This window comes from Saccopteryx leptura, chromosome 6 (assembly GCF_036850995.1).
Source record: "Saccopteryx leptura isolate mSacLep1 chromosome 6, mSacLep1_pri_phased_curated, whole genome shotgun sequence".
In the NCBI taxonomy this organism is placed as follows: Eukaryota; Metazoa; Chordata; class Mammalia; order Chiroptera; family Emballonuridae; genus Saccopteryx; species Saccopteryx leptura.
Window position 1 is genome coordinate 80,731,707 of NC_089508.1, and position 25,018 is coordinate 80,756,724.

The 25,018-nt window shown below is 41.6% G+C and overlaps 1 protein-coding gene across 6 annotated transcripts in view; it reads right to left on the reverse strand.

Annotated features, from left to right (window-relative positions):
- EIF2AK4 (eukaryotic translation initiation factor 2 alpha kinase 4) overlaps positions 1 to 25,018 on the reverse strand; it is a 122,166-nt gene that overhangs the window by 60,496 nt on the left and 36,652 nt on the right. For 5 of the 6 annotated variants that reach the window (XR_010752022.1, XR_010752023.1, XM_066388511.1 and 2 more), the window contains 8 exons: positions 24,319 to 24,434; positions 17,014 to 17,171; positions 15,557 to 16,095; positions 11,496 to 11,602; positions 10,387 to 10,544; positions 5,836 to 6,251; positions 4,988 to 5,057; positions 1,583 to 1,666 (listed from right to left, as the gene is read on the reverse strand). Coding sequence is in view for 4 of the 6 variants with exons in the window: in XM_066388511.1 (XP_066244608.1) it covers positions 1,583 to 1,666; positions 4,988 to 5,057; positions 5,836 to 6,251; positions 10,387 to 10,544; positions 11,496 to 11,602; positions 15,557 to 16,095; positions 17,014 to 17,171; positions 24,319 to 24,434 (1,648 nt within the window). In the remaining 2 variants the exon portion in view is untranslated. The remainder of the gene's footprint in view (positions 1 to 1,582; positions 1,667 to 4,987; positions 5,058 to 5,835; positions 6,252 to 10,386; positions 10,545 to 11,495; positions 11,603 to 15,556; positions 16,096 to 17,013; positions 17,172 to 24,318; positions 24,435 to 25,018) is intronic. The other variant, XM_066388514.1, reaches the window with a different exon arrangement.

Sequence of the window (25,018 nt, forward strand, 5' to 3'; positions counted from 1 at the left end):
CTCTATCTACTGCATCACCACCTGGTCAGGCAGAACATCTCATTTTAATGAGAGAAATATCCTCTCATGATCAGAACTGTCCACAAATTCTGACTCTCCCTCCATGCCTCACAAGGGCCTGAATCCCACGCCACGATCCTACCCCACCTTAGACGCACCTCTTCTCCGTACTTCTGTCTCATAATTGTTTGGAGAGTAATGGCATGTGGTAGAGATAACTCAACAGCAGTTCGGGAGACAAGTGCTTTTGCTGTGTGTTTGAGTGGTATCTCAAAGATATTTCTCTTAAGGAATACCAAAACCCAGCTCCAGTCCCAGGAAAGCAACCACCTAATCAGTTTCTACTGAAACACTGAGCTTGTCTGAAAACTGTCAAACTTATCTTCCTCATAGTACTGTTATTGTTCATTTGCAGATCTGCCTGCTTGCACATCTGACTGAAAATAGTAATAATGACCCATGGTTCTGTTCCGTTGGGGTAGAGGCAAGTTTTCCTCTTCAGTTTGGGGCTGTCCCTCTGCTGGCAGAGCTCACCACTGTCCAGGATGCCGTCCCGTAGGCGTGGGAGCAGGCCAAAGCCTTTAGTAATGCCTCATTGAAACTAGTTTGCCTGCCTGACCAGGCGGTGGCGCAGTGGATAGAGCATTGTACTGGGACGCAGAGGACCCAGGTTTGAAAATCCTGAGGTCACCTGCTTGAGCGTGGGCTAAGCAGCATGAGCGTGGGGTTGCTGGTTTGAGCGTTGAGATCATAGACATGACCTCATGTCACTGGCTTGACCCCAAAAGTTACTGGCTTGAGCAAAGGGTCACTCACTCTGCTATAGCCCCTCGTCAAGTCACATATGAGAAAACAATCAATAAACAACTAAGGACCTGCAACAGAAGATTGATGCTTCTCATCTCTCTCCCTCCCTATCTGTCTCTCTGTCTCACACACACACACACACACACACACACACACACACACACACACACACACACACACACACACACACACGGTTTGGCTGTGGCTTTTGTCCTCCAGAAGTTCCAGGATAAAGTCAGTTTGCCTAAAGCCATGTTGGTGTTTCTTCTGCACACTCAGGATGTTTATGCACATGCAGGATATTTGTCCAGATTCAACTTGTTAGACAATGTGGAGTTTCTTACTTGCAAAGTCTAGCATCTGAGGAACTCAGAAATGGTTGTAATTACTCCACATACATTACTTCACTTATGCTACACAAACACTGAAATAGCTACTACTTAATTTACAGATGGGGAACCTGAGGCACAGAGTGCTGAGAACCTTGCCTGAGCTCACAGAGCCATGATTGGTAGATCCAGGAGGTGAACTCACACAGCCTGAGTCTGGAGCCCATAAGCACCATCCCATCCTGTCTTGTACTATGGTACAGTAGAGCACGAGGCTGAGGCTGAGGCTGAGGGAAAGGGCCTCTTGCCTGCCCTACCCTCTCTAGCTAATTAATCTTTGGTACTGCCCGTGAGTCCTATTCTGCCCAGTGTCTTGCTCTAGCCTCCTGAAACATGCCCACCAGCCACCAGCCTCCTGGTCACCAGGCGGCACGCTTGGGCCTCACCTGGATATAGAGGTAGTGTACAGCTTCTGTGGTTGCTGATGGCTCACTTTCATAGCAACTGTTCTTTCCATTGTAGTCTTCATCCTAAACCAAGAGGAACACACAGAACTCAAAATGGGGGCTGAAATTAAACAAGGTCATCATCATCACCAAGTCATTTGTACCTGCCCCCAACAAATACATGGCCATCTAGTTGCCTTAGAGGGGAGATCAGGGGCAGAACACAACCACTGTCCTTTGGCTGCTTACAGCATTCAAAAGGCAACTTTGCTATTACCTATTGCTGCATAGTTTCCACATCTGTCACAGCACAGAACTGAGAGGGAAAATAGAAAACAGGCACGTATGAAAGGCATGCAATCAATGGAAAGACTCCATGTCAGTTCTTACCATTAATATCTTTCTATGGAAAAAGAAAGCAGAATGTATCCAGGCTAGAATTTTAAGGCTTCAGTTTTACTAAAACGCCTTCCTTTGGAAGCAGATGATTAGAAATTCATCTTTAACTAAAGCAATTTCAGTGGATCATATGACCTCTGGGCTCTGCTGCTGAAGAACAAGCACTCCAATGCCACTTACAGCCATTAATCCTCTCAACTCTTTTCCCATTGGCTAGTCTGTTTGTCCCCTACAGCAGTGGTCCCAAGCCCCCGGCCACGGCGTGGGCCATTTGGTACCAGTCCGCAGAGGAAGAAAAAATAACTTACATTATTTCCATTTTATTTATATTTAAGTCTGAACGATGTTTTATTTTTAAAAAATGACCAGATTCCCTCTGTTACATCCGTCTAAGACTCACTCATGACGCTTGTCTAAGTCACATGATATACTTATCCATCCCACCCTAAAGGCCGGTCCATGAAAATATTTTCTGATATTAAACCGGTCCGTGGTCCAAAAAAGGTTGGGGAACACTGCTCTACAGCTAATTTTCTAACTCCTGTCTTTTTATTAAAAAAATACCCACCCCACCCATAGAAAAAACATTAGGCAGTAATTGACCATTCTTTTTTTTATTTGTCATAAATGTCTTTATTCTACTCCAAACTGCTTATATTTATTAGCCAAATATGCCAGTTTAAAATATTATTTCAAAACTGGCTCAGTTAGAAAAAAATATGGTATTTGGGTCTAAGGATTTGACTATTTCTGAAAAATACTGTTTTTTTTTGTTTTTTTGGTGGAAGCATTTTTCTTTCCTTCAAAGGAAAAAAAGAAAAAAGAAAAAAGAAAAAACTCTGCTCTGGAAACAATCACATCCTACTCTTGAATCATTTACATACTCTGGGGATTATCTATCTGTAGAAGATTGCTAATCTCCCGGAGACTTCTCCCATCAATTAGAATGCCCATGGGATATAGTTCCTTTAACAGAGCAAAAGCAGGATTGTAAATTTGATGCCCCCAAAATAATTAAATGCACAATTAATGCTAAAACCAAACAACGTTTGCTTTAACAGTTTCGAGTATTTATACTATTATGACTGGTTAAATTTATAATTTACAAATTTAAGTCAAGAAGACAAATTTAAGGGTGATTTTAATAGAAAAGGAAGTAATTATAAAAAAAAACACTGCCAACCCTGCTGGTGGCCTGGTGCATGGACATCCTATGGGTTCAATTTCCAGTCAAGGCACGCTGAAGGTGACTACCTGCTTCTCTCCCACTCTTTCCCTCTTCCCCTCCTGCAGCTCAATTGGTTCAAATGTTGGCCTTGGCACTGAGGATAGCTAGGTTAGTCCAAGCATCGGTCTCAGCTGCTAAAAACAGCGTGGTTGATTCAAGCATCTGCCCCAGATGGAGTTGCTAGGTTCATCCCGGTTGGGGCACATGCAGGAGTCTATCTCCCCTCCTCAAAGAGAAAAAGGAAAAAAAAGAAAAAAACCACTAGCTAATACATTCAAATTTCCTTCAAATCACTTTAACTGCTTATCTAACAGAATCTATATGTAGACTTTTATCTACTATGAATGACCCTTATAATAACTAATGATCATATTTTTATTTCTAGTAATAAGTCCCCAAGTACAGAATGCCTCTCTGCATCAGCAACTGATGGCTGAAGTCATCACAAAGCTTCACCCTGGACTCCATAACCAGCATCAAGGGGCTTTGCTGGCCTAGGCAGATGAGAAAACAGAACTGAGTGGAATTCAAGGCCTGGAGTAGTGTTTCTTAAACTTTTGTGAACATGATCCACATGAAGGAATAAATACATTTTACATCACACCAAACACACATGCTCATGAGACAAGTTCCACAGATTTTACTATATTAATATGATACATTTTGGTATTTTGTACTTCTCTCTAGAGCACTAAGAAAAAATAAAGCTGGTTGTGATTCTCAAAACTGATTTCATAAACCATTATAGGATCATGGCTCAGTGTTAAAACACTATTCTAGAGGATGGACTATAAAAATAAGGATAGATTATGAAAATAAGGTATGAAGATTAATTGATATAAAAGAGATTTATTTAACTCCACCATTAAGCTGTTTAGTTACTCAATTAATTTATATTCAATCTATATCCCCAACCATATAAAGTTTCCCAAAATTCCCAAGGAGTATGTTTTTATATTTTGAAAGTATAGGGTATCAATTTACTTCTTTTCTAAAAGCAGGCATATTCTATTCAGTGGATAAATTAAGTCCTTTAAATAAACATGTAAGCAGTATATATCTTAAATAGTATAAGGTCTATTGGAAAGTTCTGTCCATTTCTATCACAAGTTTCGACACGTAAGCACGTTTATTTGGCGCATGTGTGCCTCTCTATTTTTATCACTTAATGTATACATACTGACGTAGCAAATTAACTATATAAAACAAAGTTGATTCACGTTAGTCTTATGTGTGAAGTGATAGTGTACCCATGGCTACTGATAAAGTTCATTTATGCCACTGTAATTTTTACGAATTTCAACAAGGAAGAAATGCTACAGAAGCATGTCTGTGGCACCCACCATATTCCCCGGACTTAGCACCCTCCGACTATCACTTGTTTTTGTCCTTACAAAATTTTTTGAAGGGCAAAAAATTCAAAAATGAAGAAGATATCAAACAAGCACTGGTTCAATTTTTCACATCAAAAGATAAAACATTTTTCAAAAATGGGATATACAAATTGTCCTCACGCTGGCAAGAAATCATTAATAATAATGGCAATTATATTATTTAATAAAGTTTATTGATGGTAAGAAAAATTTGTATTTTGTTTTATTCCAAAAATGGACAGAACTTTCTGGTAGACCTTATATTTTTTAATTGAAGGATTCTATATTTGCCTATCAGATTAAGGCTTTACTATTTTACCTGAGGTTTATAACATCAAAAATAAGTTTTCTTACATACCCACCCCATAGTGAATAAAATGGTATAATTTCTATTTATACATCTACCTGATTCTGGCTTTTACTGTTCTCATCTTCATTGTCAAAGATGATATCACTTTCAGAATCTGAAGCAGGTCTTAAAAAGAGAAATAGAAAAATACTATAGAAACCAAAATTTCTGCTATAATTTTGAAAATCAACACTCATTAATGACTAGAAAGCAAGGAGGCTAGAGACACTGCACCCTGACCCCGTAGGCATAAATCTGTCCACAATACCATGCTGATTTGCATTCTCCTAATAACGATATAAAGAATTCTTGACTACAAAAAACACAGAACTCTTGATTTAAATAAAAATTGGCCTGAATAATTTTCCTGGAAAAATTTAATAGCTAAGAGTTATGATAAACTGTATCTAACTTGATACAATGAAATAAAGTCATAACATCAAATGACCCAGGTGGATTCTGAGATGAGTAACTCTAGTTTAGGATCATAATTACTGGTTTGGTAACTGGAGCTGCAGTTGGGACTACATCAAGACTCCAAATTAGTTTCTTCAATGTTCCACAGAGTTGGAAGCCCTTATCTAAAAAGAATGGCCTTTAAATGTATTAAATGTATTAAAATGAAGTATTGGAAGAAATGTTTTTCCTTTCTCTGCAGCTTGGATTTTAGACATCTTTTGAATCCTTTGGATTGCATTTGGTTGGTCTGTAAAAGTGGGTTTCATATATATTTATTTTTTTAACATGGTAAACTGGATGATAATTGAATCCCCCCTTCCCTCGGTTAGGCTTGTGGGAGATTAAATTGTGCGCGGGTCCCAGGCAGCCCAACCCCTGACAGCCCACTATGAGCACTGCGTGCTCTTACAGGAAGGAGTGCTCTTACAGGAAGGAGTGCTCTTACAGGAAGGACTGCGAGAAGACACCGTCATGCTCATCCTCATCTGCGTCCTCGTCGCTGCTGAGGTCCTGGCCCGCGGCGGGGAAGCGGGCGCTGGCTGAGCGCTCGCCCGAGGTGCTCCACTCCACTGAGCTGGTGAGGATGGGCGGTGGTGCGGCGGCCTCTACGCTGTCGCTCACTGGCAGCGGGGGCAAGGCTCGGGTGTCCGGGGCAAGAGGCCCCACGTCATCGGGCGAAGTGCCTAGGCCGGTCGGCCGCTCGTGTCTTTCAATCCAGGCATTGTAGTAGCGCACGATGTTTTCATGGTGCAGGCGCGACAGCAGCGTCACCTCGCCCTTGATCCTGCGAAAGTGCCTGCTGGCCGGGTTGATGGGGATGCGCTTCACCGCATAGCAACAGCCGTCCAGCTTGTTCTGCACCTGCAGTGGGGAAGGAACCTGGTACTGCCAGTCGCCCAGAACCTTACCAGGCTGGCATCTGTAGTGTGGCCCATCTCCTCCTAAGGAGAACCTGCAGCTCTAAGTGAAAACCAACAGCTGGAGTCTGGGGCCCTTTAAGCTGAAAAACATCTTGATTGCTCCAAACTTATAAAATAACTCACCCCAAACTAGATGTACTTAACTTGCTAAGAGCCCCTGGGAAAAACAATCTCCACTTTATTTTTATTTTTTTAGGTGAGAGGAGGGGAGACAGTGAGGCCGACTCACACATGTGCCCTCCACAGAGATCTACCCTGGCAACCCTCATCTAGGGCTGCAGCTGAGTACAAAGCTATTTTTAGTGCCTGAGGCTGAAGTACCTAAACCAACCAAGCACTGGCTCCCAGAGGGTAAGAGAGAGAGAAGGGGGAGAGTGAGGGGAAGAGAAGCAGATGGTTGCTTCTCCTTTGTGCCCTGACCAGAAATCCAATCCGAGATATTCATATGCCAGCCCATGCTCATCTACTGGCGCCACTCATTAGTGCCCAAGAATCTCCATTTTAACAATTATTTTTATTGACAATTATATCCCTGCTTTTCCAGTATCACATCTGCTATCTAAATTTCTAAGTAAACTTTGTTTTCTTAACCTTGCTTTAAAAGTAATTATTTTCTAAAGTATGTGGAAGGTTTTAGAAGATGATTTTAGTTTCTCTGATTTTTTTTTTTTACTTAAAGTCACTAAGCAAGACTAAACTCCAAACATTTAAACAGACTTAAATGAAAATTCTAATTTTCAACTTATAAAGCTATATGAATTGAGACTAATTAATTTCCTTGAGACTTAATTTTCTCATCTACAAAATGACATCTATGCCATTTACCTATAAAGATCAAATGGGCTGAGGTGGGTAAGCACCGGGCGAAGCTGCAGAGGAACGTGCCAGGAAGTAACAGCAGTCGGCATTAACAGAATTAATGCCCACTGATTTTGTTATAAAGACTGAAGTTTTACCAATAATAGGTATTGCAACTAGAACAGTATCATCAGGAACACAATTAAATAGAAAAAAATTAAAAGTAAAAGTTTCAAAGGCAAGTCTCCAGGCATCCTTCTGCTGGGCAATTTCACTATGCAGTTGGGTTGACTGAAGTAGCTATTATAAAATTCCATTTCACCAGAATATTCTAGACCTAACCCTGCAGGTCAACTGAGGTAAGCAAAAGCAACAACTTGGCCATGGACAGAGGGAGAAACTAGCTGATTACAAAAGACAAAAGAGCACATCATTCTCATGTTTGGTTCAAAGGCTTCAATTAGACTACTAAAAACTACTTCTAGGAATGAGAAAGGAGTATTATAAAAATGAGTTTCAGGTGACCTTTTTTTTGTGTGTGGAAACAGTTGCAAGAACATATGCTTTCAACTAAAAGATACGGGTCTGAATGCTGCTTTCATCTCTGTTATCTTGGGCAAATTACATAACTTTTCTGAGCCTCAGTTCCCTAATCTGGAAAATGAGGATAATGTCTGCTTATAAGAATATCATGAGAATAAAAGATGTTTGCAAGCTACCTGAATACAACCTGAAATATGGAAACTGCTCTAATAAAAACCACAGTCCTTGCCTGACCAGGCGGTGGTGCAATGGATAGAGCATCGGACTGAGATGCAGAGGACCCAGGTTCAAGACCTCGAGGTCGCCAGCTTGAGCGCGGGCTCATCTGGTTTGAGCAAAGCTCACCAGCTTGGACCCAAGGTCACTGGCTGGAGCAAGGGGTTACTCGGTCTGCTGAAGGCCAGTGGTCAAGGCACATATGAGAAAGCAATCAATGAACAACTAAGGTGTCGCAATGCGCAACGAAAAGCTAATGACTGATGCTTCTCATCTCTCTCCGTTCCTGTCTGTCTGTCCCTATCTATCCCTCTCTCTCTCTCTCTGTCTCTGAAAAATAAAAATTAAAAACAACAACAACAAAAAACCCCCACAGTCCTCTACTCTTTTCCTGAGGCATTAATAGAGTAGAGGATAGTGGGAAGTCTCAGCATTGAGCTTGCTGTACTGGAAACTCCTAGGAACTCAATTATTCAAATGGAAAGGTGCATAAACAGTTATGGGTCCAACTGCCAATGAAATGCCAGAGCACTGAGTGGACTGCCCTGCCCTAACCTGGAAACAGAGATGGGGTGTGAGGGCTACAAGGTTCTCAGAAGGGGAAACTACAAGAAAAACTCAGGGGCTTAAATTACTGTGATGTCTTTGTTATACTAGCTTAATAATTTTAAGTATAAGAAAATGAAGTTTGATTTTGCATTCAAGAATATAAAATAGCCTGACCAGGCGGTGGCACAGTGGATCAAGCCATGCTGAGGTCCCAGTTTCAAAACCCTAAGCTTGCCAGCTTGAGTGTGGGCTCACCAGCTTGAGCGTGAGGTCACTGGCTTGAGTGTAGGATCATAGATATGACCCCATGGTCGCTGGCTTGAGCCCAAAGGACACTGGCTTGAAGCCCAAGGTCGATGGCTTGAGTAAGAGGTCACTGACTCGGCTGGAGCCTCCTGGTCAAGGCACATATGAGAAAGCAATCAATGAATGACTAAGGTGCCACAACTATTCTCAGCTCTCTCCCTGCCTGTCTCTCTGTTCGTATCTGTCCCTCTCTCTCTCTAAAAAAAAAAAAAAAAAAAATCTAAAAGACTTCATCAAAATTATAGTTTAAGCCAGAGGGATAATATATACTTTAATTATTCAGTCCTCTTTAAGATAACTAAGATGACCTGATCAGGAGATCTGTTCACAGTATATCTGTTTAATTACCTAAATGTAATGTCTGTAATTTCAAGAAGAAAATTAAAAACTTCCCATACTGTAACATCATTTTAGAAAATTTGATTAAGATGATCTTTCTGTCCCTGATCACCACAGAAAAATTAAAAAAGGCCTTCCACAGTAATACTAGTAATATTTCCTAATAACAACTGCAGAATCCTAAATAGGCACATGCCCTACTGATGGTGGGCTCTTTTCTTATGTGCAAAATGATATATATCTTATATGAATTTAATAATACTATATTAATCTAGGTCTCCTAAATTCAAACAAAATACTTAAATTATATAAAAATAGCTGAAATCTTTCCCTCAAGGGGCAGATAATAATAAAAGTCACCCCAAAAGACTGGAGTGAAGAAGTTCACAAGACCTAACAATAGCATACCTTAATAACGTGTCACTAATTTCCCATCTCAATAAGAGCTAGAAAAGCCACCAAGACCATCTGGGACTATTTCCCAGTTGGAAATCCACCTTAGTTCCAACCTTGCAGCCTTTTTATCTACATTAACTCTAAAAGCAAATGGGACAAAAAGAGAAGACTTTTCTTTCTGAAGCAAAGCACACAAAAATGTTATTTGTGTCAAGGTCTTGACTCCACTTGGGCAGTTAAAATCATGAGGTCACATTAATGCACTGCATCAACCAAAGGAAGAGGAATGATGCACGCTTAAGAGCTTGTCTGGAGGTTCTAGCAGGGGTGTGCAGCTCCTCATTACCTCTGACCGAAGAACAGTCTTCTCTGTCAGGGAAGCCTGTCCTCTTCGAAAGAGCATGCAGTTTAGGAGGGACACACACGAGTGATGAGGGAGGAAGGGGACACCCGCCTAGCTGGCCAGATCAGCCAAATCTACCCTGGCAATCAATGGGGTGACAGATGTCGCAGCCAGATCATCCTCACATCCAAATGATGCATTCTTCTTCTTCTTTTTTTTTTAAATTTATTGATTTTAGAGAGAGAGAGAGAGAGAAACACTAATTTGTTGTTCCACCCAGTCACACACCTACCGGCTGGCTCATTCCTGTATGTGCCCTGATTGAGGACCAAATCTGCAACCTTAGTGTATTGGGACAATGCTCCAACCAGATGAGCTACCTGGCCAGGGCGGAATGTTGCACTCATAATGTGTTCAGTGTAACTTTAAATTAAGTCTTTAACTCCATAAAGGTTAAGGTAATCCTAGTTTCAAATGGTTGAATTCACTTCACTCTCTACTCTCAAAATAGAAGTCAAGTCCATAAGTCTACAGAAACAGAACAGAGTAGGAGCACTAAAATGGATTGGGCACAACTGTATCACACCTTGATGACAGCTCCAAAAGCTCCTTTGCCGAGAAGCTGTAATTCTTCAAACTCAATGAAATAGCGGGAGAACTGTCTCTGTGTCTCACTGAAGAGGGCAGCGCTAGGCAGCTGGCTGCTAGGAATAACAGTCTCAGCGTAGTCTTGTCCTCCAGAATCTGAAATATAACAAATGGCAAGAAGCAAATGAGCCTGACCAGGTGGTGGCGCAGTGGATAGAGCGTCGGACTGGGATGCCGAGGACCCAGGTTCAAGACCTCGAGGTCACCAGCTTGAGTGCGGGCTCATCTGGTTTGAGCAAAAGCTCACCAGCTTGGACCCAAGGTCGCTGGCTCAAGCAAGGGGTTACTTGGTCTGCTGTAGCTCCATAGTCAAGGCACATATGAGAAAGCAATCAATGAACAACTAAGGTGTCACAATACGCAACGAAAAACTAATGATTGATGCTTCTCATCTCTCCGTTCCTGTCTGTCTGTCCTTGTCTATCCCTCTCTCTGTCTCTGTAAAAAAAAAAAAAAAAAAAAAGCAGCAAATGAGGCATTAGAAATATAGAAAGAGCTGCAATATCCAACAGCAATTGAAACTCTGGAAGAAGGAGCCCCAATCAGTAGTTTGAAAAAGTATCTCTTACCTGGCAGACCCTTTAATACTTTCCTCACCCTATCATCTTTAAAGTAGGTAGGAATATATAATTAGCTCATGTTTCAGGTGGAGGTAAGACAGTCAGGAATGACTGGACGACAGAGCCAGAACCGCAACCCAGGTCTCCCAATCCATCCCGATCTCTAACTGAGGTCCCTTAATATGCTCCCTAAGTAGCACAGGGAAACCCAGTTACATGGTAACAAGGATGACATGATAACAAGGGTTAGTAAACACTACAGAGGCTATGCCAGTAGACTCTCCATCAGTAGAGACCAGAACAAGCAGGATGGCAAAACAGGTTCAGGCACACAGCACACATTAAATGAATGGATTTATGTATAGCTCAGCATAAAACAGATAAAATCATTTAGATTTATGTAGTTCCTTCCAGTTTTAGGTTTATGTACACTTTCAAAATAATTTACATCAAGCAACTTATCAAAAAAGAATGGTGAAAGACTCACCTTCAGGACTTTGTTCCAGTAAAGGCATTTTTGACTGAGGATTTATAAAGCTGTGTTTCAACAGCTGCTGAGGACTCCATCTTTCCTTGTCATCCAGGCAAACACATCTCAGTGAGAGGGAAGAAAGAATCTCAGAAACACACAGAATAAATGCTTAACTAGTTAATCCAAGGCATTTAGCTATGGGTTTATTTTTTTAAAGATACCACATTAGAGAATTCATGTAATTTATGGACCAAAATGAATTCAGAAGGGAATTTAAATTAATACGTATTCTTGCAGGAGTTACATACTGAACACCAGGCTGGGTACAAGTGGGGAATCAAAAAAAGTATACAAGGCCCTGGCCAGGTGCTCAGCAGATAGAGCACTGTCACTGTGTGCCAAGGTCCCGTGTTGAACTCCTGGTCAGGGCACATACTAGAAGCAACCAACCAATGAATGCACAACTAAATGGAACTAAGTGGAACAAAGAGTTATTTCTCTGTCCCTTCTTCTCTCTCAATGGGGAAAAATAAGTATATAGTAGTCCCCCCTTATCTACGGTGTTACTTTCCATAGTTTCAGTTACCTGTAGTCAAATGTGGTCTGAAAATACTAAGTGGAAAACTGCAGAAAGAAACAATGCTTAAGTTTTAAACTGGACACCAATCTGAGCAGCACAATGCACTCTCTCACAGTTCTGCTCTGTGAATCATCCCTTCATCCAGCATATACATAACCTGCCTGTTAGTCACTTAGTATCCATCTCGGTGAGCAGATCCACTGTGTTTATGCTCAGGGAACCCTTATTTTACTTTATAATGGTTCTCCAAGCACAACAGTAGCCTAAAGCTCCCCGTGATGCCTGTCACCCACCTCACTTCATCTCATCACGTAGGCACTGTATCCTCTCACAACCTCACAAGGGTGAATATAGTAAAATAAGATATTTTGAGACCACATTCATATAACTTTTATTATAGTATATTGTTATATTTTATTAATAGTTGTTGTTAATCTCTTACTGTTCCTAACTTATACATTAAACTACCATAAGTATGTAAATATAGGAGAAAAACATAATATATATAGTGTTTGGTACTATCTGTGGTTTCAGGCATCCACTAGGGGTCTTGGAACATATCCCCCTGCATAGGGGTACTACTCTAGTCTCCAGAGGCAGAAAGACTTACCTTCGTAGAACAATTTTTAAACCACCTGAGACAGCACAAGTATGCTATGAATTTTCAATCCCATTAATAGATCAATATCTTGCCATGCAAACCCAGGTCTTTCCAGGGACTGGTCATAAAGCTTTCCAAAGGAAAAGCAAATCTGATGTAGGGTTGGGGTTCAATGTGATATATTTTAGATAAAGCCTGTTCATCACAGTATGAAGCTGGTAACAATTAAGAACTATTTTTTGGCCCTGGCTGGTGGCTCAAAGATAGAGCTTCGACCTGGCGTATGTATGAACGAATCTGACTGGTTCGATTACAGTCAGAGCACACAGGCGAAGCAGCCATCTGATTCCCTCCTTCCCCACCCCTTTCTCCCATAGCCGGTGGCTCGAATGGGTCGAGCATGGCCCCCAGGTACTGAGGATAGATCAGTTGGTCCCAGCATGTCTCAGAAGCAAAAATAGCTTAGTATTTGAGCACCGCCCCAGATGGGGTTGCCAGGTGGATCCCGGTCATGGCACATGAGGGAGTCTGTCTCACTATCTCCCTTCCTCTCACTTAAAAAACAAAAAAACTGCTTTTTAGAAATTCCACATTTTATCATATACTTTAATTTTCATTCCTTGAACTTATTAATTTATTGTTTGAGTCTTTTTTAATATATATATTTTTAAAGATTTTATTTATTCATTTTAGAGAAGAGAGAGAGAGAAGGGAGGGAGAAGCAGGGGAGGAGCAGGAAGCATCAACTGTCATATGTGCCCTGAATGGGCAAGCCCAGTTTCGAACCAGCAACCTCAGTATTCCAGGTCCATGCCTTATCCTCTGAGCCACCACAGGCCAGGCAAGTCTTTTTTAGTATTTAAAAATTTTTTCCATTGATCCTGACTGGTGGTGGCACAGTGAATAGTGTGGACCTGGGACACTGAGGTCCCAGGTTAGAAACCCTGAGAGGTCGCTTGCTTGAGCGCAGGCGCATCAACATGAGCACAGGGATGCCAGCTTGAATGTGGGATCATTGAAGTGATCCCAAGGCTGCTGGCCTGAAGCCCAAGGTCGCTGGCTTGAGCAAGGGGTCACCAGCTTGGCTGACCTCCCCCCCATCAAGGCACGTATGAGAATAAATGAACCAAAGTGATACAAATACAAGTTGATTCTTTTCATCTCTCTCTCTCCCTTCCTGCCTGTCTCTGTCTTGCTAAAAAAAAATAATAAATTTCCATTGATTTGAGAAAGAGAGAGAGAGAGAGAGAGAGAGAGGGAGGAAGGGAGAGGGATAGGGAAAGGAGGGGGGAGAAGGGGGAGGGGAAAAAGGGGAGGGGGGGAAAGGGACAGTGAGGGTGAGAGAGGGAGGGAGGGGGATGGAGGGAGAGCAAGAGAAGCATCAACTCATTGCTCTACTTAATTGTTCCATTTACTTGTGCACTCACTGACAGCTTCTCGTAGGGCCCCTGACCAGGAATGGAACCAATGACCTTGGCGTACTAGGATGTTGCTTTATCCACTGACCCACTTGGTCAGGGCCTGTTTATTTTTATTTCTGAATGAATGAAAAAAAGCCATTATCTTTAACCCTGTTCCTGAGCAGCAGCAGCAGCACCAGTATCACCAGCAAACTTTATTAGAAATACAAATTCTACTCCATCCCAGTCCTAGTAAATCAGCAACTCCGGGAGTCTGGGTAGTAATCTGTGCCTTCACAAGCTCTCCAGGTGATTTCAGTGCGAGACAAAGTCTGAGAACCACTGTATTAACTAATCTAAACTGCTAAGCTTTTGTCACAAATGACCCAAGTAGCAGTACTTGGTAGCACTTGACCCTAAAAAGAATCAATCATCATTCTGAACTCTAGACTTAAAATCGATACCTATATAGAGTGGTGACAGCAGCTATCATAAATGGTAATATTTTATTTTTATATCAGAGCACTAAGAAGTAAAGTACTCCTTTTTAATACATCGAAAGAAAAAGAAAATATGGTAACAAAAAGCATTTGGATAATATATTTCCTCTTAAATTTAAAATTAATTTTTAATTAGGTCAGCAAAACATGAATACCTTCTCCTTGCAAATACTATTAAAGAATACTAATAATGATGAAGTTTTTTCTTTTTTCTGTGACAGAGACAGAGGGAGACAGAGAGAGGGACAGATAGGGACAGACAGACAGGAAGGGAGAGACATGAGAAGCATCAATTCTTTGTTGCAGCACCTTTGTTGTTCATTGATTGCTTTCTCATGTGTGCCTTGATGGGGGAGGGGGAGCTACAGCAGAGTAAGTGACCCCTTGCTCAAGCCAGCAACCTTGGGCTCAAGCCAGTGACCTTGGGCTTCAGGCCAGCAACCTTTGAGCTTAAGGCAGTGACCCCGAGCTCAAGCTGGTGAGCCTGGAGTCAAGCCAGATGAGCCCATGCTCAAGCTGGTGACCTTGGGGTTTTGAACCTGGGTCCTCTGCGTCTCAGTCTGCTGCTCTATCCACTGAGCCACTGCTTGATCAGGCCAAAGTCTCTTTCTGCCTCTATTTTCCCTACCTTTACCCAGAGGCCTTGCCTTTGACCTCTTAGGGACCAGAAGCAAAGGTAGACAGAGAGGGTCTTCCATTTGGAATACCAGGGGCATCTCCCTCACAGCCATCCCTACTGACTTCCTAGAGCACGCCAGGCAGTCCCCAAAAAGCAGTTTGAAAATCTATTATTAAGCCCAATTGAGTATAGGAGGAGTTAAGGGAATAACAAATACAAGCAAGAAAACAACATAAGTCACTGGGAAAGGATTGGGAGAACAAGCAATTAACTCTAATCCTTTTCAGCTTATTCACATCACTTAGATGTTTAGCATTTAAGCACAATAAAAGTACAGGAGTAAAGTGCAATTAGGGAGACTCTCAATGATACTCACTTCTTCAGAAAATCTTGAAAGTCAGCAGGTAAGTCACTAGGGATGGTCACAGGGTACTCTTTACATTCTTGTCCTTGGCTGAGGGAAAGCAGCAGAAGGCCAAGATGCCAAATGTCGCCTTTCTTCCCTGTTTTGTAAGGTAGGGCACTGTCACTAAAACGAACTCGGGTTTGCTCAAACACGTCCTCCTTGCAAATGTCTGCTAGGCGCTTTGAAATGCTGTAGTCCGTAATCTTGACGGTGCCCTCTGCATCCACCAAGACAGTTGAGGTATTCAGAACCTTATGTACCACGGAATTGCTGTGCAAATAATCGAGGCCTGACAGGAGCTGAGCTGCGTACCTGCGAAGCTGATGCATAGGTATGGGGCCTCCTGACTGGCTCAGGTGTGCAGCAAGGGAGACCCCATGAAAGTGCTCCACCAAAATGTATACCACGATGGAGTCGTCTTGCTCTTTGAGATTCATTGCAAAGTAGCGTACTACATTGGGATGGCTCAATTTTACCAGTGAGTTGAATTCTGTTTCTGCCCCTTGAATCTGGTAAGGAAAGAAAAAGGTAATATTGGGTGATCAGCATTAACTGGTGTTTCACTTTAAGAGTGGAATATTTAATAGAAAATGTACTTTTAAAGGATAAGAGAAGAAATATGCCCTAAACTGACTCCTCCTCTAAACCATAGTTCATAAAGATAGAAGAAATTTAGTTAATTCTCAGCTTCTTTGATCTCAAAACCTATATACAAATACTACAAAATTAGTAAACAGTTTTTAAAATTTCTTTTGCAATAAGACCACCAGAAAAAAGAAGCATTAATTTTAAAATAACCCATTCTGGTCATAAAGATTTGCCCTCAAAATTTTAGTAAGTATCAATACAAAAGAAAAAAAACTCACAAGAAAATAAACAGCAAATTATCTATGTGGTCACCACCCAAGGATAACTGTTAGGATTTCAGTGTATTTTTTACTTCCAGTTTTTCTTCTATCAGAAATACACATGTAAAACCTACTGTTTTGTAACCTTTATATTATGTAACACTTCAATATGTAATATTAAATCTCTCCTTAAACTCAGTATTATAAATTAACTCTAAAATTCTCCAGTTTCCTTTGAATTCAGTTTTTAAGCACTTTTTCAAGATTGCAAAAAGCATGATTACGAAGTAGTTTAGTTCCAGTTGGAGAGATGGCTATTAATGCCATAATAGAGGCTGACAAAGGAGGTTAAAGAAGCAGCTGCAAACGTTTGGGCCACGTTGTTAAAGTTCTGAAAGTGGCAGCAAGAAGCTGAGGAAACCGGTAACGAAGGTGCTGGTCTTCCACCATCCCTCTGGTTAAACAGATCTCACACCATTCTGATCTTTATAAGCCAGTCAACTGCAGAGCTATTCTGTGTGTCATCTCCTAAAGCTCGAGATTAGGTCCTTTGCTCACTGAGCCTTCTTTGATGCTTACCTGCTTTTTGCACTTAGCAATCTTCTCTATTTCTTGACTGGTAAGGAAAGGACCAATTGTTTTCTGCCACTGAAGGACCCACTCATACAGCAAGACGAAGCTGCCAGTGGCTGTTTCCAAAGCATTGTAAACTCGTTTCCCAAGCTGCTCATCACATCCTGCACAGTAAAAAAAAAAGTAATTAATTCTCAGTGGTACATTTTCTGTGGGGATAAAAAAAAAAACAAGGACATACATACATTCATTCACTAGTGGATGCCACGTGCTACTTATGAAAAACATCATATAACATGTGCTCTCTTAAGACTAAGTTTTAATATTTAACAATATACTCTGAGCTCCCAAATATTAGTTACTATAAAGGGACAAGAATCAACAGTGAGATTTTAGTATCTGACGAATGTTTTCTACTAGTAGCCAGTATTCACAATGTTTTTTTCATAAGCAGTTCACCTCTGATGACTGCCTTTTGGTGCAATAGGGCACCCTCACACAGCTAAATATCAACTAATGAGGCAGAAGGAACACTCCACCCACATTACTCCATCAGTGTACATTAGTGTGCACAGTAAAAACAGGTTTTAGTAATCTGGAAATTTGAAAACACCAATTATTTTCTAAACACAAAATCAGAATATATTCAATAAATACAAACTGGCTAACAGTTCTGAGGGAGGAACCAAAAATGACAGTTTAAATCTGAAGCTAGAGAGAGAGAGACATTTATTTAGTGACAGGCATATGGTTTTCACTTATACTTGGAGAGCTAAATTTCTATACCACCAACACTTTTTGTATAAAAGTCTATATTTTCTTTAAATTGTTTTATTAAAGTATAGTTGGCATAGGATAGTATATTAGTTTCAAGTGTACAGCATAGCGATTTTTTTTTTTTTTGTATTTTTCTGAAGCTAGAAACTGGGAGAGACAGTCAGACAGACTCCCGCATGTGCCCGACCGGGATCCACCCGGCATGCCCACCAGGGGGCGACGCTCTGCCCACCAGGGGGCATCACTCTGCCGTGATCAGAGCCACTCTAGCGCCTGGGGCAGAGGCCAAGGAGCCATCCCCAGCGCCCGGGCCATCTTTGCTCCAATGGAGCCTCGGCTACAGGAGGGGAAGAGAGAGACAGAGAGGAAGGAGAGGGGGAGGGGTGGAGAAGCAAATGGGCGCTTCTCCTGTGTGCCCTGGCCGGGAATCAAACCCGGGACTTCTACACGCCAGGCCGACACTCTACCACTGAGCCAACCGGCCAGGGCCCAGCATAGTGATTTTGACATCTGTATACCTTGCAACAGGATCACCATGACAAGTCTAGTAACCATCTGCTACCATGCAGTTACTATGATATTATTGGCTATATTCCTTATGCTGTATACAAAAAAATCTATACTTTCATTGAAGACTATAATAGAAAATTACAAAAAAATATAAAAAAGAATCACAATATCACCATTTTATTTTATTTCTCTTCTAGTTCCCTCTACCCTTTCTCCCCCTAATTTACCAAATCACAGAATTTGTCACCCTGACACAATCAACCTTTTGGACTTGATAATCCTTTGTTAAAGGGGAAAGGGACTGTCTTGTGCAATGGAAGATATATATTTAGAAGCATCCCTGACTTCTACCCACCAGATGCCAGTAGCAACCGCCACCCTCATCTTAACCATCAAAAATATCTTCAGGCATCACCAAATGTCCCCTAGAGCAGTGGTCCCCAACCCCCGGGCTGCGGACCGGTACCGGTCCGTGGGCCATTTGGTACTGGTCCGCAGAGAAAGAATAAATAACTTACATTATTTCCGTTTTATTTATATTTAAGTCTGAATGATGTTTTATTTTAAAAAAATGACCAGATTCCCTCTGTTACATCCGTCTAAGACTCACTCTTGACACTTGTCTCGGTCACATGATATATTTATCCGTCCCACCCTAAAGGCCGGTCCATGAAAATATTTTCTGACATTAAACCTGTCCGTGGCCCAAAAAAGGTTGGGGACCACTGCCTTAGAGAATAAGGTCACTCCCAATTGAGAACCACTGATATACAATATTCTGTCTTTCTCTGTTGTTATATAAATAATAGTTTCCCGTGATGCTACATTGACTCCAAACTGAAAAAAAAATTCAAAGAAATAGTTTTTTTTTTTCATTTAAAAAATGAAAAGTAGAGTAACCTGTATATGTAGGATACAGTGGCCTTTGCAAGAATATTTTGGAGAAATGTGGCTGAACCAGCTTACCTAGACTTTTTACTTGAGAAGCAGTTTTTATTTTAGAAAAATACTGACAATTTAAGAAAGTTTAATTAAAATGATCTGTTATGCTAGTTATAAACAACTCCTTATGTTCTTAGGCTAAGGGGAAAAAACCCTGATGCCTACAATATATCAACCAAAGGAAGCACCCTGTGCAATGTGAGATCTAAGCAGTATACACTGCAAACACGGATATCAAATGTTTATGAGATACCCTGACCAGTGGTGGCACAGTGGATAGAGCACTGACCCAGAATGCTGAGTTCCCTGGTTCAAAACCCTAATGTCACTGGCTTGAGCAAGGGGTCACTGGCTCAGCTTGAGCCCCCCAGTCAAGGTATGTATGAGAAGTAATCAATGAACAACTAAAGTGAAGCAACAACGAGTTATGCTTCTCATCTCTCTGCTTCCTCTCTCTCAAATCAATTTTAAAAATGTTTATGGGATAAAATGTGATGTTATTTACATAAAGCCTACTAATTACAGCCTGATCAGGCAGTGGCGTAGTGAATAGAGCATCAGCCTGGGACATAGAGGACCCAGGTTTGAAACACAGAGGTTGCTGGCTTGAGAGCAGGCTCACCAGTTTGAGTGTGGGGTCGCTGGCTTGAGCCCAAAGGTCGCTGGCTTGAGCAAGGGGCTACTTGCTCTGCTGTAGCCCGCTGGTCAAGGCACATATGAGAAAGCAATCAATGAACAAGGAAGGTGCCAAAACAAAGAATTGATGCTTCTCATATCTCCCTTTCTGTCTGTTCCGGTGTGTCCCTCTCTCTGACTCTGTCTCTCTCTCTCTCTCTCTCTCACACACACACACACACACACACACACACACACACACACAGCCTAACTACATGTGTGCATTATGCAGTACAATTTCTTGCAATATTTCCCCAATTGGGGATAGGTGGGTATTTCATGATTGCTGCTTGGTTTTTGTTTTAATAATTATATTATTGCCATCCTATCAGTTTTGCATGATGAAGATAATAAAAGGATCAAAAGAACACACTGTAAGCCTGACCTGTGGTGGCGCAGTGGATAAAGCATTGACCTAGAATGCTGAGGTCGCTGGTTCAAAATCTTAGGCTTGCCTGGCCAAGGCACATATGGGAGTTGATGCTTGCTGCTCCTCCCCCACTCCCCCTCACTAAAATGAATAAAATCTTAAAAAAAAAAAACTTTAAAAAAAAAAAAAAAAGAATACACTGTAATGAGGCTGAAGGAAAATATGTTCCCAAAAGAACTGAGTCTAATATATGCTAACAATGATCATCATTTAGACCAGGGGCAGTCAACCTTTTTATACCTACCGCCCACTTTTGTATCTCTGTTAGTAGTAAAATTTTCTAACCACCCACCGGTTCCACAGTAATGGTGATTTGTAAAGTAGGGAAGTAACTTTACTTTATAAAATTTATAAAGCAGAGTTACAGCAAGTTAAAGCATATAATAATAATAATTACTTACCAAGTATTTTATGTCGGGTTTTCACTAAGTTTGGCAGAATAAATCTTTTTTTGTGTGTGTGTGTGTGTGTGTGTATTTTTCTGAAGCTGGAAACGGGGAGAGACAGTCAGACAGACTCCCGCATGCGCCCGACCGGGATCCACCCGGCACGCCCACGAGGGGCAACGCTCTGCCCACCAGGGGGCGATGCTCTGCCCCTCCGGGGCATCGCTCTGTTGCGTCCAGAGCCACTCTAGCGCCTGGGGCAGAGGCCAAGGAGCCATCCCCAGCGCCCGGGCCATCTTTGCTCCAATGGAGCCTCGGCTGTGGGAGGGGAAGAGAGAGACAGAGAGGAAGGAGAGGGGGAGGAGTGGAGAAGCAGATGGGCGCTTCTCCTGTGTGCCCTGACCGGGAATCGAACCCGGGACTTCTACACGCCAGGCCGACGCTTTACCACTGAGCCAACCGGCCAGGGCCAGAATAAATCTTTATAAAACAACTTACTATAGTTAAATCTATCTTTTTATTTATACTTTGGTTGCTCCGCTACTGCCCACCATGAAAGTTGGAACGCCCACTAGTGGTTGACTACCACTGATTTAGACAGATAGTGTCTATAGTGCTTTATCCATAAGGAAGTTCTAAAGGCTTTAAACTGAAAAACGAATGTTAACTAGTTGATCTTTTATCAAAACATTTCACAGAAAATTAGGACATTTTAAAAACAAGAACTGTTGTGAGAAAATTAGTTAATTTACATAGTTGTTTTATAAAAAACTTTCAGATTTCAAATGTGTCTTCTGATGAGGGTATTAACTAAGGTGCATCCGTCTAATCAGTAGCAAAGAGAATAGGGAACCAAATTAAGGTAGTAAGTAAATTAATTTCCCTTTCTGATCTCCCCAGATTATGAAAAGTAGTGAGTTTTATGCTGCTTATTCGCGAGTCTGAAATGCCCTAAATTAGGACAGTCATAAGATTAAATCTAATCATCTGTACCCAGGTCCTGAACCTGCACAGATGGCTACGTTGCCTGAATAGGACAGGGTCTGTGTATGTGCAGAATCCTGTACAGTTCAGGTTGCACCTAGGCAGCCAAGGTTAAGCGTCCAGTTCATAGACTATTCAAACATGTGGTTTCTTCTCCTTCCACCTGGTGCCTGTTTCCTGGCAGCTCCCCTGCTTATTTGTATCTCCTTAAAGAAGGGGAAAAAAAAGCAAACTTGATTTAGGTGACTTGGCTACTTCTTAGCTCTGATAAGAACATTCATGGGATTAAATATTAAACGTAGGTGTATGCTCCATCTTGGGGGCATGCCTGTGCCTTTCTCTCACCGCTCTCCTTCTCCCCGATGTGTACCATTGCCCTCCTCTCTTCTACGTTCCAAGGGCCCCTCCCCGATGTGTACCATTGCCCTTCTCTCTTCTACGTTCCAAGGGCCCCTCCCCGATGTGTACCATTGCCCTTCTCTCTTCTACGTTCCAAGGGCCCCTCCCCGATGTGTACCATTGCCCTTCTCTCTTCTACGTTCCAAGGGCCCTTCTTCTGCCTCTGTAGCTTGTCTCCTGGGCCTAGGCAGCCCTGCTGGCTCACTTCTGTTACTTCTGTAACTTTTTAAATAAACTTTCTCTTATCATTTGAAATTGAAAATTTCAAATTAATTATATCCAAGTGATCCCTACAGCACTTAGTGGCTGGATCTTCTTCTTCTTCTTTTTTATTTTTTTTGAGAGAGAGAGAGAGAAAGAGGGAAAGAGACAGTGACTGACAGACAGGAAGGGAGAGTGAGATGAGAAGCATCAACTCGTAGTTGCGGCACCTTAGTTGTTCATTGATGGCTTCTCAAGTGTGCCTTGACCAGGGACTCCAGCTGAGCTAGCGACCTGGCATTCAAGTCAGCAACCACAGGATCATGTCTATGATCCCACGCTCAAGCCAGCAACCCCACATTCAAGCTGGTGAGCCTGCGCTCAAGCCAGATGAGCCTGCACTCAAGCCGGTGACATTGGGGTTTCAAACCTGGGTCCTCAGGATCCCAGGTTGACACTCCTCCATCCACTGTGCCACCAGCTGGTTAGGCATTACTGTATTTTTACAGCTGGTAAAAGAGGACATACATTTAGGGCAAAGTAGATCCTGAAAACTTGACTTTAATATAAACAATTCAAATCCCAAATTCTTGAACTAGCTCTTCATTCCAAATAGCCACCAACAGACAAAACTGCTATACAAGACATGTAAAAAATAAAGTGTTTTCCTTTTCCTAGTCAGGTACCACATGCCTAGGAGGAAGATACTAAGTAGATGTACATCAACTTAAGAAAATATGACTTGGTCATTAAAGATCACAGGAATTACTGAAACTAATATAATATTGTACATCAACTGTCATTGTAAAATAAAAAAATATATTTTAAAAAAGATCACTGGCATTAGAATTCATTTTGTTGCATACATCAGTAATAAATGCACGTGATGCAAAATTCTACTCATTCATAACATTTAACCATTTTGGTTTTAAAAAGCTTGACTAATTATAATGACAATCTTTCCGCTAACAATATTTTCAAGAGCCCAGGGGTTGTTTTGTGTGTGTTTACAATAAATTTATTGATATTTTTAAAGCGAGAAGGGAGACAGGAACACTGATCTATTCCTTATATGTGCCCTGACCGGGGAATCAAACTGGCAACTTCTGTGCTCTGGGATGAAGGTCCAACCAACTGAGCCATCTGGCCAGGGCTCAAGGGCCTAGGTCAGTGGTAGGATTCAAATAATTCAACAACCGGTTCTCTGCCCTAATGACTGTCTTAAGTATCAAAAAATGATATACCGAAAGGTAGTTTATTATTTCATGTATTTAATACTTAAATAAGAATAAAAGAGGTACACAAAAATAGATAATAAGAAAGGCTTTTAAAATATTAATGAAAAAATATTAAATACTACCTGACAAAAAGTAATACTGTTATTTATTTCCAATGATAGCTTGTCACCCCCTAGTTGGCACTTTTTCTCTTTACATTATGTTTGTTTACTGACTTAACCAACGTGAGGGAATTAAAATGTAGTATATCATCAAAGGTATGAGTTCTATGAAATGAATAAATAAATTATTACGAGCATAGTTCTGTCAAATTTTTTTCACCTATGGATGGAATGAGCACTATTATAGGCGCTTAGAATACGATATAGCGCAGATGAATGTTAAAAAAGGGTCAAGAATGTAAATTTGTGATTTCCACATTGGGCAGCTGCCTAGGTGCCCACCTTAGAGAGAACCTTGATTACAAGGGCCATTTTAATAACCAGTTCGCCGAACTCAATAATAAAAAATTCAGTATTGGTTATGCCGAACTGGTGAGAACCGGGTGAATCCCACCACTGGCCTACGTGTTAATTTCCATCTTACAGAAGGGGAAACCTGAGTGACTTCTTGTTCTGGTCATTGGGAATCCGAGCCAGAATGACTGACTGTTCGCTTACCAGTCTTCCTTGGACTACATGGCTTAGATGACATGGCGTCTATTCCACCTTGTTTCTTCATGATTAACTTGCTTTTATAAACTTTAAATTAATTTAGCTAGTTTACTCACCAATACATTTTCCTTTGTGCACCATGAGCTGATCAGGATTACCCACAGAGAAATACAGGGTTTCACAAGAGCCAGGAGTATCTTCACTACTACATACAGAATACTGACGCTCTCGCCTTAAAAATAAATTTGGACAATGATTATTTTTTTTCAACTTCTTGCCTATCCATTTTCTCCTGTGTACTCTTTTCTTTCTTTTTCTTTTTATTCAGGGAAAGGAGGGGAGGCAGAGAGACAGACTCCTGTGTGTGCCCTGACCGGGATCCACCTGGCAAGCCCACTAGGAGGTGATGCTCTGCCCATCTGGGGCCATGCTTGCCACCAAGCTCTTCTTAGCATCTGAGGCAGAGGCCATGGAGCCATCCTCAGCACCTGGGGCCAACCTGCTCCAATCAAGCCATGGCTATAGGAAGGGAAGAGAGAGAGAGAGAGAGAGAGAGAGAGAGAGAGAGAGAGAGAAGCAAGAGGGGGAAGGGTGGAGAAGTAGATGGGCACTTCTGTGTGCCCTGACTGGGAACAGAACCTGGGACATCCACACGCTGGGCCAATGCTCTACCACTGAGTCAACCGGCCAGGGCCATTTTCTCCTGTTCACTAGCCCATTCACAATCTAACATCTGTCTCCACTGAGAATTGAGCTTGAGGTCCAAAAGGAAAAAATGTTCACCTCCCCCCACTCGCTGTTGAGGTATTCTCCACA